This window comes from Camelus dromedarius, chromosome 6, assembly GCF_036321535.1.
Source record: "Camelus dromedarius isolate mCamDro1 chromosome 6, mCamDro1.pat, whole genome shotgun sequence".
Taxonomy (NCBI): Eukaryota; Metazoa; Chordata; class Mammalia; order Artiodactyla; family Camelidae; genus Camelus; species Camelus dromedarius.
The window spans coordinates 77,621,978-77,635,269 of NC_087441.1; the positions used below are offsets into that span (position 1 = coordinate 77,621,978).

Genomic DNA, 13,292 nt, shown 5'->3' on the forward strand with positions numbered 1-13,292 from the left:
TGTTTTCCACAGTGGCTGCACCAAACTACTTTCCCGTCAACAGTGTAGGAAGATTCCCTTTTCGCCACACCTTCTCCAGCATTTATCGTTTGTTGACTTTTTAAGGATGGCCATTCTGACACCAGGTGTGCGGTGATACCTCATTGTAGTTTGGATTTGCATTTCTCTGATAATTAGCAATATTGAGCATTTTATATGCACCTATTGGCCTTTGTACGTCTTCATTGGAGAATTGCTTGTTTAGGTCTTCTGCCCAGTTTTGGATTGCATTGTTTGTTTTCTTCTTATTAAGTTGTATGAATTGTGTATATATTCTGGAAACTAAGCTCTTGTCAGTCCCATCTTTTGCAAATATTTTCTCCCATCCCGTAGGTTGTCTTTTTGTTTTGTTTATGGTTTCCTTTGTTCTGCAAATCTTATAAATGTGATCCGGTTCCATTTGTTTATTTTTGCTTGTATTTTTATCGCCCAGGTAGATGGCCTGAGGATTTGACTTGGAGGAGAAGGAGGAGATGGGCAACACTGAGGGTGAGCCCTGGAGCCCTGGAGCCCTGCGGGGTGGGTAGCCCCCCTGCCTGTCACACCCCGGTTGTTTCTCTTTCCCCTTCTCATGGGCCCCTAAAGCTGCAGCAGCCAATAGCAGATATCAGACATCCTTGGCCACCAGGAAGCAGCCTGAGGCCCTTATCTACAGTGGCTTTTACTCTGATCAATTCAGCAGAGTGATGGACAGACACTTAGAGCCACAGAGCATCAGAGCTGGAAGAGACCTCAGAGCTCATTCCATTCAGTATTTCGAGACATTTTCCATGGAACACTATGAATGGGTATTCTGAAGGGAGTTCTTGGGTCAAATGGGTTTAACAGGTCCTTGGGTACAGAACTTCTCAGTGCCTTTAGTATACAAATGCTATTCTAAACCTCTAGAAGACACAGAATAAATTATTTCACCAACTTACTTTCTGTGTGTGTGTGTGTATGTGTGTGTGTGTGAGTGAGAATTGTTCTAAAGCATTCCAAGAACTCCTACGCCTGGTGTTCGACTTAATGCTGTTTAGAAAACACTAGTATAGAACAATCCTCTTAATGTTAAAGACAGGTAGACTGAGGCCAGAGGCGAGAGCAAGCAGGCACCAGAGCCAAGCTTCTTCCATGCCCCTCTCTGTCAAAGAGCACACAGCAGTCTTTGCACATTCCCCGCATCCTGGGTCCCGGCCCCGTGGGAGGCAGGCATGCTAGGCAGCATTGTCTGCATGTTCCAGATGAGCACACAGAGACCTGCGAAGTTAACCTAACAAAGTGCCGGATCTGGGTCTCCAACATGGGCCTTCCTGCTCAGATCATCTCCACCTCCTTGTCTGTTTCCAGCCAGGCCTGAAGAGGCCAATGAAGGGCAAGGAGAAGGAGAGGGCTGCAAAGGAGGAAAAGAAGAGAAGCCAGAGCCTGGGCGCCGGTCAGGCGTCTGAGGCCCCCGAGAAGAAGAGACCCAAGATTGATGAGCTCAAGGTGAGGGTCTGGAAACAAATGCTGTCAGAGTGTGGGGGTCACACCTCGGGCACCAGGTGGCAGATGGGGCAAGACGGAGGCCCATGGACTGGCCTTGCCCCCTGACAGCCAGGCCCGGCTCAGGTGTTCCCCAAGGAGCTGGAGTCAGATTTGGACAACTTCGAGGACTGGCTGCACACTTTCAACCTGCTGCGTGGCAAGACAGGGGATGATGGAGATGACCTGACGGAGGAGGAGCACATCGTGGGCCAGTTCAAGAATAGGCAGGGAGTGTGGTCCCAGTCCCTGAGCCCCAGGCCCTGAGTCCTGAGCCCCCTAGCTCTTCTCCCCACCCCAGGCCCAGGGCTGACAGCCAGGTGGAACCATCAGCTGTCCTGCTTGATAAAATATGAAAATGCTTCCATGCTGATTGACGAAGAGCATCTGCCCTGAACCCAGCTCCCCACCCCTCCTCTCATAGAGTTGCCTCCCTGGCCACTCCTTCCAGAAAACCTGACTCCCTGTGATCCAGCAACTAAAGGGTTAAGGCCCCACCACAGCAGGGTGCAGACCCTCAGTGCTCTTGGCTGTTTTGAGTGCCACCCTTGCCTTTTCCCATGGGAACCTGCACCCTGACCCACACTTGCGTCACCCCAGGGCTCCCTCTGCATGAACAACGTGCCCTTCCCAGAGGACATGTCTTGGGAAGCCGGCTACAACCCTACCTATGGCATGTTACAGGGCATCCCCAGCAATGACCCCATCAACATGCTGCTCCACTGCTCCGAGTCTGTGTGGCTTGGGTGAGAGTCCCCTCTCATCCCCTCCCTCCAGCCCCAGTCGTCCCACCCAGGAGGGGCTGAAGCAGCTGCAAACTGATATCCTCCAACTGGGAGGCACCAGAGAGGTCAGCTAGTCTGGTTCCCATCATTTATAGGGGAGGAAACCAAGGCCCAGAGAGGGTCGGCATCTTGCCTAGGGTCACACAAGCCTCCGGTCCTGTTTTCCTGCCATTCACCATCACGGGGCCATCAAGGAGAGGGCAGGGGCACTGGGAGATGAGGAGGGTGTGGGGAGCCTACTCAGGACCACCCCTCCATCCCAGGCCAGAGACCTGCACCCTGCAGACATCAGTGGCAAAGCCGACCCCTACATCGCCATCCAGCTGGGCAAGACTGACGCCCGTGAGAAGGAGAACTCCATCTCCAAGCAGCTCAAGCCTGTCTTTGGGAAGTAAGGCCTCTTGGTGCCCTACCGCCACCCCAGCCTGACCTCCTCAGCCCAGACTACCTCCTACCCAACCCCGACCCTCAGCCCTTCTCCCAACCCCCTACCACCAGGATCTTTGACATTGAGGCCTCCTTCCCCATGGAATCCATGCTGACGGTGGCCATGGATGACTGGGATCTGCAGGCACTGACGACCGCATCGGGGAAACCAAGACTGACCTGGAGAAAGGCTTCTACAGCGAGCACCGCGCCGACGACACCTGCTGCACCTGAACTCTATAAATGAGATTCAGGCCGTTTGTTCTCGGGATAGGAACAGGCACCTCTCCGGGCGCCAAGCGGTCATCCGCTTCCCCTGCCTTCCTGGAGGCCCTGACCCCGCTAGCCCCAAGTGAGGGACAGGGGCCTTCACTCGGCTGCAGACACCTGCCCGGGGCGCATCCACGCCCAAACCCCCAGCCCACGGGGGCAGCGGGTGGCGGGCAGCAGGCGAGCAGGGAGCAGGGGCGCTGGGCGGAGTGGGAGGAGGAAGGGGCAGGGGCTGCCAGAAGCTGAGGCCGGTCTGGGAGTCAGTGCTGCGCCCTTGCCCGACATGAGTTCGGCGCTGGAGTTCCGAGGGACTGGCTGTGCAGGTGAAGAACACAACGTGACAGAAACAGATGCCTTCCCTAGGAGAGAAATGTTTGATCCAGCAGAAAAGTACATAATGGACCACAAGAGGAGAGGAGTTGCTTTAATCTTCAATCATGAGAGGTCCTTCTGGCACCTGACGCTGCCGGACCGGCAGGGAACCAGCGCAGACAGAGACAATCTTCAGCGCAGGTTTTCAGATCTAGGATTTGAAGTGAAATGCTTTAATGATCTTAAAGCAGAAGAACTACTGCTCAAAATTCATGAGGCATCAACCTCTAGCCATGTAGATGCCAATTGCTTTTTGTGTGTTTTCCTGAGTCACGGTGAAGGCAAACCCATTTACGCATATGATGCCAAAATTGAAATTCAGACATTGACTGGCTTGATCAAAGGAGACAGGTGTCAGAGCCTGGTTGGAAAACCCAAGACATTTATCATTCAGGCATGTCGGGGAAACCAGCACGATGTGCCCGTCATTCCTTTGGATGTCGTGGATCATCAGACAGATGTGCCGGATGCCAACGTAACCCAGGTGGACGCTGCCTTAGTGTGTGCACTGCGTGCCAGAGCGGACTTCCTCATGTGCTACTCGATGGCAGAAGGTTGTTATTCTCATCGGGAAACGGTGAACGGCTCATGGTACATTCAAGATTTCTGTAAGATGCTGGGAAAATCTGACTCCTCCTTAGAGTTCACAGAACTCCTCACAGTGGTGAATAGGAAAGTTTCTCAGCGCCGAGTAGAATTTTGTAAAGACCCAAATGCAATTGGAAAGAAGCAGGTCCCCTGCTTTGCCTCACTGCTAACTAAGAAGCTGCATTTCTTTCCAAAATCTAAATGATAGGTGCTGTTTTGTTTTATGTATCTGTATTTAAAATAGATTTTCCCTTCTTTTTATAAAAAGAAGTATTCCTAGGTTGAAGTTTATGGTATAGCAATTTAAAATGTTTTAAGCTTTAATGACAGAACTTCAAAAAAATAGTTCATATTGGAACACAGTGAAGGGGTTTGATATGTAGTAATGAAATCCTCAGGGAATTCCTGTAAGTTAAAAATGCATTAGCATTTCTAATACTTGACTTTTATAGTAAATTGCAAGGTTACTCATAATATCTGGCTGATTTAACTTTTATTTTCTGACTTTTTTACATGAAATTTTTTAATCTTTTTAAGGGTTTTTGAATCCTAAGAATTAGTTTTCCTTTAATATTTGAAATTCATGTTTTATTAAATTTTTCTAATTCACATTCTTATTTGCATAATTTATAGATGACTTGTGTTACTTGGTCATGTAAATCTACGTATGAGTTACCACTTTTTGTATAGGACTTGAACACTCACATTTTAAAAAATGAGCCTTCAAGAACAGTTCATTTTTTTCAAAGTGAGCATTACAGTCTTGTACAAAAAGTGATATTTCATGCATAGATACGGCATTCTGAGAAGGAAATAGAAAACATAAAACATAGTGACTTCTTAGTAGAGGCTACACACTTGCAGAGTTTGATTCTGTCAGTACCTTCTGTGTTAAGTTGCTATACACTGTCCAGCAGTCCCACATGCGGACTGTTATGTTAATGGAATAACAGATATTACTTTTAAGATTCAATTCTTACTAATATGATTTATAAAATTTGAGTAGTATGTTAATAACCTACCGGAGGCTGAAGATGGTTACGTTTGGGCTCTGATAGCAAACATGAGGGTTGCTAGCCAGAAGCAGCAGTTTGCCTATGTTGTTTCAGTTGCAGTTCAAAACATGTGCCAACTCTATGCTAAGGTCAGTGGGACATTTATACCTCATTTTGTGTCATAACAGGGACTTCACGTCAGTTGAACATTTTACCTGTCCTTTAACCCCCTACTCACAGGCGTTGCCATCTCCATGGTTCTACCTATAAGAGCAAATGACTACAGATGATTTCAAGTGACAATTTATAATAATCTTAGCTATATTTAATGATAAAAGTGTTCAACTACGAATTTAGAAAGTAATGGCAAGATGAATCTAAATGAAGCCTAAGAATCAAAGTGAAGCCAGGCACACTGACAGTTTCACTTCCGCATGGGAGTGAACGAACACAGGACACTGATGAGGAATCTTAACTCATGTGCTGAACTGCAGCAGCAGATGCTTTGATTTTGTTGGACGCATCCAAGCTCCTTCCAGCAGCAACCTCAACGAGCCGTGAAAATCCACAAACCAAAAATCTCATATGAGAATATTAAAGAATATCTGTGTTTTGCAAGCTTTTTTTTTTTTTTTTTTACTAACAAAAGAGACTGAAATAGTCAAATTCAAATGAACTACAGGACTCAGAAAGTTCCAGTTTCTAAGCTGCAAATGAACACAATGCAAAAATTCACTGACATTTAAAAATGTAAGATTACTTCTTTTCATTGAGTTCCTCTACTGGCATCTGCAAATAGAGTGGTGCACCCATCTCAGGGCTTCTGTAGCCTGTCCACAGGAAGAAAACGAGGCAGTGATCAGAAAGGACCACAAGCCTATGAGCATTAGTGGTCATGAGGAAATCTATACCTTCAACATCTCCTTAGGTCAATACATAGGTCTAAACTATGAGTGGCAACTGTCTACTATTAATATTACAATTTATGTGGATCCTTTTGTAAAACATGAGTTCAGGCTTTCTACTACATCCCTAGAGTTCTTGTTATGTTAGTTTTCGCCTTTACAGTGGTTTTCCCAGTTCATATTAAAAAACAAAAACAAAAACAAAAACCTCAAAAATAAATAAATAAATAAAAAAACAATAGTAATAGTAACAATAACAATAACAATAAAAACAAGATTCAGACCATGTGGTTTGGGAAGGGAGACCTATTATGATTCCTGTCCCAGCCAGGCCTCCACCCCTACAGGCTCTGGGCTCAGCCTTCAGGGGCCAGGACAGCAGATTCCAAGACAAAGAGAGAGCCAGGGGATTCCAGGACAGAGGAGGCAAGATGAGGAGAGAAAAGGGGGCTGAGAAGAGGGGCAGCACTGTGTGCTAGGGAGCGTCCACAGGGGATCAGTCTGGCCTGTGGGCTGTGTGACCCTGGTCAAGCCCCTTAAACACTGTGATGATCAGTTTCCTCAGGGAGTCTGACACTGGAGGAGTGGACACAGTAGGGGAATGGTGCAGGCCACACTGGGGGAGACTGGATGCTCATCCTTGGGACACTGAGCACGTGGGGTCAGAGCCCCGGGCAGGAAGCCCTAGTGTCTCAGCCGATCCTGGAACACAGGGCAGGACTCACTGACACGCAGCAACAGCCAGCCCAAGAGAACTGGCCGGGAACATTTCCCCCAGCAAGCCCGTGTGTCTCCTCCCACAGACATGGCTGCAATATCTAGCGGGACCCCATGAAGCCCAGCCAGATCCTGACCCGTCTCTGCAAGGAGGGCAAAGTGGACGGCCCCCACTTCAGCCCCCCTGGGAGAGTGAAGGTGTCCAACCATGTCTTCATGGGACCCTCCGAGATCGAGGACGACAACGGTAACAGGATGCCAGACGCAGCCGAGGGGATGTCAGAGGCTGAGGAGGGGCCCACAGTTCCCTGTGGTGGGACAGCCCCCCTGATCATCACCCTAGCATCCCCCTTCTGTCCCCCCAGCCACTGCCCTTCCACCCCACCCAGCCTTGCCCACTTGTTGCCTTTTCTCTCCCTCTCAGCATCCCTGTGGGGTTGGGAGGTTCTCCCCATTCTGCAGGTGAGAAAACCAAGACCCAAAGGGTTTCAAGACTTGCCCAAGGTCACACAGCTCTTCGGAGGCAGCGTGAGGGTGTGGGCCTGGGTTGCTCTGGCTTTCCCTATCCCTGCACCCACATAGCACTTCCCAGAAAACCAGCAGGTGACTCTGCCGGGAAACCACCACCTTCAAGGTGCTGGGACAGGATGTGGGGTCTTCCCCCTCTGACCTCAGAACTCAGAAGGATTCTCTGGTCAAGTTCCCCAGGCAGAGGAAACCAAGGACACAGTCCTCTCTGGGCCTGTGTGGCAGCTGGACCAGCTTGGACCAGCCATGTCTCCCTCTGTGCCTCAGTTTCCCCCACAATCACCTGGAGGTGGGGCCTTTTTTGCCCCTGCATCCCTGGCCCAGCACAGGTGTCTTGTTCTGCTGAGCCTCTGTGTACAGCTGACCCACCGGCACCCACAGGTCAGAGGAAGCCCATGGAGGAGAACGTGGCACTGTTGGCCCTGAGGCACTGGGAAGACATCCCCTGTGTGGGCTGCCACGTGGTGCCTGAACATGTGGAGACGCAACCCTGGCTCAACCCTAACAACCAGGGCATCGAGCAGGTGACTGGCCTGGCCAAGCGCTGAGGTTCTCCAGCATTTGGGATCAGGGAGTCCCAACCTGGGTCCATAAGAACAGGTCCTCATGCTGTTCACTGCATTCCCCAAAGCTGGCGGGCACCCTGCACACGCATACCACGGCACTTCCCGGCTCATGTCTTAGGTCTGAGTGAGAATTCTGTCAGCTATGGTGAACACCTGGGGTTGCAATGGCTATTGGGGATGTCATAGGAATGGCTGGCATCCAAGGACGAAAACTGGTGTAACGGATTCTGATGGGACCAAGGTTGGGAGGGAGAGGAGACCTGGCCTTGCCGGGCAGAGGGAGGAGTCTGTGAGAAGACCTGCCACGACCTCCTTCCTCAGGGCCACCTGGAGTTGGGGGGGGACATGTTTACCACAGATGTGCCGGCTCCTGGGACACCTCCGGACATCTCCCCATGGAAGCCTGAGGAGTGAGCTGCTCGGACCCAGCACCCCTTCCTCCCTGCTCCACCTGGTGTCCCTTCTGCAGGAGGCTGCAGGCCCAGGTCACCGAGTCAGTCCCATGTGGCCTTGTAGGAGGGAGCAGAGCAACTCATCAAGAAGGCTATGGGGCCCAGCCAAGGTGACTCCCCTTTGCTGGGACAGGAGCCACACCCGCACTGTGCAGTCAGTGAGGGCGATGAGGACTTTCACCCTCACAGACCCACCCCTCCCAGCGCACACGCACGCGCACACACCCACAAGACGCAGAAGTCCTGAGAGCCCACTCTGCTCCCTGACCATCCCCACTCCGGGCTGTTGTGCAGCTCTGCCAAGTTTTATTGAAAGCACCTGCTGATGAGATGTGCAGGATGAGTGCCCAAAGGAGCGGGGTGGGTCGGAGAGCAGAAACAGCTCTGGGTCAGGAGCCGAGCCACCTGTCTTTCCTGGTTGACACTGGCCAGGTCAGTGTGCCTCCCTGGTCCTCAGTTTTCCCATCTGTCAAGTGGCAGGACCAAGTCGCTGCCAGCACTGGCCTGGGTACCTGGAATCAGGGCCAACTGCGCAGACCCATGAAGTTGCTCAGGACCCCACACTTATTTCAAGATGGCAGTCTTAAAATTCTTCATGTACTCTAACCTAAGGCCCAAGATTTCCATTTTACACTGGGCCCTGCAAGTGATAACAGCTGATTCTGCCTGGAATAGCCTCCAGGTGGGCTGTTCCAGGGCTTGCCATGAGGGGGCACCCCAACCCGCCATGTCACCAGGACTTGCAGTCCAGGGCATAACTCTGCGGACAGTCACACTCCAGTCAATGTTTAGTGGTTTACTCCACCTCACTCCTAAGGGTTGAAATGTAACTACCTCACTGATTATGACAATTACACCTCTGGGGAAAATCCCTCTGGGTGACAACAACATAAAGCGGACCAGATTCCATGGTGGTCCACTGCGAGCTGGAGCAGAGCTTCTGGCCTCTGGTGATGGGGGATCTTGCTCCCAACTCTCCAAGCCCCGCTTCAGCCACCCCCCAGCAGCCAGCCCCTCGCCTCCCGAGGCAGCCTCCCAGAGACCTAAGTCAGTCTCCCAGTCCAGGAGTGTGGGCTGGGTCCTGGTGTTCCAGCCAAACAGACTGCCCCCTACCTGGGGCTCTCCTCACAGCAGCCAGGCTGGCTGGATGACCCTCTTTCTTTTACCCACGAGTCCTCATATGTCCCCATCCCCCCAGCTTCTCCACACCTGCTCTCTCAGCTCCAGCCTGACCCAGGCCTCAGGCCCACCCCCAGTCCCTAGGACTCGTCCCGGCCATCTGCTTTCCAGCCCCAAGACCCTGGGGTAACCCTCCCCCTAGACTGTTAATCAGCCTCTCTCCCCACCCAGGTATGAGCTACGGGTCACCGTGTGGAGCACAGATGAGGTGGTCCTGGAGGATGGTCACTTCTTCACTGGGGAGAAGTCCAGTGACGTTTTTGTGTAGGGGTGGGTGAGAGGCCCCTGACTGGGAAGGGCTGAGCTGGGTGAGCCCACCTTCCTGGGAAGCAGGAGAGGAGGGGCCAGACAGGGGAGCTGTGGGCTGAGAGAGGCCCTACCGGCTGTGGCCACAGGTCTGGAGCAGGTGATGCCCCACAGGTGGCCAAGGGGTCACCAGGAGGTCCAGCAAGACACGGATGTCCACCACCACCCCCTCACTGGCAAGGGCAGGCTCAGCTGGCACTGCCTGTTCCCCTTTGACTACCTGGCTGCCGAAGAAAAGACTGTCATCTCCAAGATGTAGTCCATGCTGTCCTGGGATGAGACCGAATACAAGATCCCCGTGCAGCTCACCCTGCAAATCTGGGGTGCTGACCACTTCTCTGTGGATGACTTCCTAGGTGTGGGGCTAGGGGACTGGGACTGGAGGGGAGGGGGCAAGGGATGGGGGGGCAGAGATAGGGTGAGCCCACCCCAGGTGGGGAGATCAGACAGGATGTCAGAGCTGACTCTGAAGTTGCCACAGGGGCCATCAAGCTGGACTTGAACCAGTTCCCGGGGGGCATGAAGACGGCCAGGCCATGCACCACGGAGATAGCCACCGGGGAGGTGGACATGCCCCTGGTCTCCATCTTCAAGGAGAAACGTGTCAAAGGCTGGTAGCCTCTCCTGGCCCACCATGAGAATGATGAGTTTGAGCTCACGGTGGGCACCACCACTGCTCAGCTTGGGTAGGGCTGGGCCAGGTTGGGGCGCTGGGGGCCTGGCACCTGTCCTGGGCACGGGGACCCATCTGTGCATCTCTGCAGGGCTAGGTGGAGGCGCGGTTCATCTACTCCCTGCTGAAGAGGCAGAGAAGAATCCGGTAGGCCTGGCCCGCAATGAACCTGCCCCCCTAGAGAAACCCAAGGGAGTGCCCTGCCTGCTGGGCCCCTACCATGCCACTCCCTGGGGCACTGGAAAAGGAAGGATGGGCCAGAACCCTCTGGTTTTCTTGCCCCTACTCTGGAGGCATCTCTGCCCTCTCCATCCCTTCCTAGGCCACGGCCTCATTGCAGGGGAGCCTCCTCCCTCCTCTCCTCCACCTGCCACCCCCGAATCCACCACCTCCCTCTGAACTAGACCAGGGGCCACCAGTGCAGGGAAGCAGCACCTCCCACTGGGAGGGCCCCACTCAACTGAGTTCAATGCCTTCCCTAGTTCTTGCCAAAGGCAAGCAGCTGCCGTGGTGGACCTGGGGCCCCAGGCAGCCTTGATGGCTGGGGAGGGGCCAGGAATTCTGTCCTCCTGTGAGGGTCAGCCCGCAGCTTGGCCGCGCCCCAGCCCTCATCCTCTGGGTCCTTTCTCCGTGCTCCCTCTGTTCCTCCTGCTGCTCCAGCCGGCCCAACACCAGCTTCATCTGGCTCTTGAAGCCCCTCAAGTCTGCCGCTACTTCTGGTGGCACACGTGTCGCTGGCTGTGCCTCCAAGTGCCGCTGCTCATGCTGCCACTCCTCCCCCTCGCCCTTTCCTCTACTCTGAGCCTGGCCACCTGGTCAGGAAGATCCTTGGGGCCAGAGTCTGGCATCCTCCTGGGTCTGGTACTCCCTTCCTCCTGGACGTAGGGCTCGTGCGCTGGGCAGCAGGTGGAACACGCACACACGCAAGTGCACACATAAGTCCACACACAGCAACTTTCAAGATTTCAAATGGTATCATACATGCAGACCTGCAAATGACTGTCTTGCATGATTCCAGAGTAGGCCAGAGAGGAGATGTAACTGGCCCAAGGCCACCTGGCAAATCACCTGGCTACGACTCAGCCAAGGTTTCCAAATTGCCAATCCAGTGTCCTTCACACTGTGCTAACTCCTCTCCCAGCAAGATTCAGGCAGATTCGAACCCAATTCCACTGGCAGGAAAAAGTTGAGCTATGGACAGGAAAGGGGAAAGGCTTTGGCTAGGATTAGCCAGCAAGTCCTGAGGAGTTTCTACCAGCATCCTCCTCCCAGCCCAGAGCCCTTTTCCACCCTGCAGGACAGTGAGTGGCTCCATCCCTTTCAAACAGCTCATGAACCAGCATGTGCATTGCATCACTGAGTTCCAGGCCAGGCTGAGAGCTTCACGTGGGCTTTCTCACTTCACCCTTTCACCAACCCTGGAGGTGGGGTCTACTGTTAACCCTGTGGTACAAGTGAGGAAACTGAGGCTCGAAGGGGTGCCTAACTTGCCCGTCAGAGCTGGGACTGGAAGCCAGCTGCCCTGTGCCAATGCCCCCCACCCTGCTCTGCAGCCCCCCCCCCCCCCACGCTGAGCAGCCCTGGAGGAGTTGGTGGGGCAGGAGTTTGAAGAAATATTCAGTGCTTTGATTGTCCATCTTGACATTTTATAGAACCTATTGGTTTTGTAACACAATCAACAGAATGTAAGGTCCACGGGCACGTCTTGGCTCGGAGGCCCCTCAGAAGGCAGAGCAGCGGTGCTGGTGGGCAGGTCGGGGCTCAGGGGGCGTGCACCCACCCGGGGCCCCCAGATCCCTGGCAGGGCCTAATGTGGACTGAAGCAGAAAGGGGGAGAGGCTGAGAAACAGCCATCTCACTGTGAACGTGGGGCACCACGGGACCGCATAGTGAACTGCCCGATAGGGGAGCGTCCTAAGAAGCAGACTGTGGCTGTGCGTGTGCAGGGGGAGTGGCGGCTGCCCAGCTGCCAGACATGCCATCTAGGCCTTGGGAGGAGGTGGGGCGCTGGAGGGCCCCGCAGAGAGGACAGGGAATGTAGGTCGCAAACCTGGTGCTTAGAGAGGGGCCGGATCCTCGCAGCAGCACTAGCACTGTGGCCAGGAAGGGGCCCCTCTTGGGGTCTGGAAGGGCTGAGGGGACGAGGGGTCTTCGAGGTGCCTCCATCTGACCAAGGCTCCCCCTCCCCCGGCCGGCCAATGATGGCCATCGTCTGGTTCCTCAACCCCCTCAAGTCTATCAGGTACCTCATCTGCACGCGCTGCCAGGGGCTCATCGTCACGTTCACGCAGGCTTTGCTGGGGCTGCTCCTGCCAACCTTCCTCTGCAGCCTCCCTGGTTACCTGGTCAAGAAGCTTTCGGGGGCTGGAAGGCCCCGTGGCCTCCCTGCGGCACCCCATCCTGGTTCAGCATGTTCGCCCCTCCTCTGGCGTGGAGGCCTCGGATCTCGGGGCCTTCGTCATGCTGGCTGGGCCGGTGATGCCCCCTCCCTGCCTGTCCTCATCACCCTGAGCCTGCTGCTGGCCCAGTCCCAGCCCCTGTCCCTGCCTGCAGGGTGGGGCATGTGGGGAGGGGCGGGGGCCTGCCCCATCTTGCAGAGCCCCTAAGGAGGCTGCCCCACACCCTCCCCCTGGCCTTTCAGTCAGCACTGAAGCTTTAATGAAATTAACCGAGAATCCTGCAGGGGCCAGTGCCCAGGGCTTTAAAACAAATGAACAAACAAGAAGCATCACCCTCCTGTCCCCAGACAGAATCTTGCAAGGACAGCCGACGCCAGCAGTGTGGGTTCTGCAGAAGCGGGCCAGGCCCTTTGTACTAATCCCACGGGGTGGCCTCTTCCTGGGCTTCTCAGCCCTGGGGGCTCAAGCCCAGGCCCAGCCCAGTTTGGGGGTTTTCCTTACTTCCCAGAACTTCCTCAGCCCAGCCTAAGGCTGCAGGCCTTGCCCAGAAGCGGGTAGCGTGAACCCCATGCCCCTCCCCCATATCCCC

The 13,292-nt window shown here is 53.9% G+C and overlaps 1 protein-coding gene and 1 pseudogene across 1 annotated transcript; both read left to right on the top strand.

Moving 5' to 3' along the window:
* The window catches only part of LOC105103872 (otoferlin-like), a 42,577-nt pseudogene extending 29,288 nt beyond the window's left edge, over positions 1–13,289 (top strand).
* LOC105103869 (caspase-6-like) lies at positions 2,971–4,490 on the top strand. Its single transcript, XM_064487017.1, has one exon. It carries the CDS (start codon positions 3,307–3,309, stop codon positions 4,186–4,188), a length of 882 nt encoding a protein of 293 aa, XP_064343087.1. The 5' UTR covers positions 2,971–3,306; the 3' UTR covers positions 4,189–4,490.
* Positions 13,290–13,292: the final 3 nt, after the last annotated feature.

Excerpts from the sequence above, each read along its gene's own strand:
- LOC105103869 (XM_064487017.1), top strand. The coding sequence starts at position 3,307 with ATGAGTTCGGCGCTGGAGTTCCGAGGGACTGGCTGTGCAGGTGAAGAA.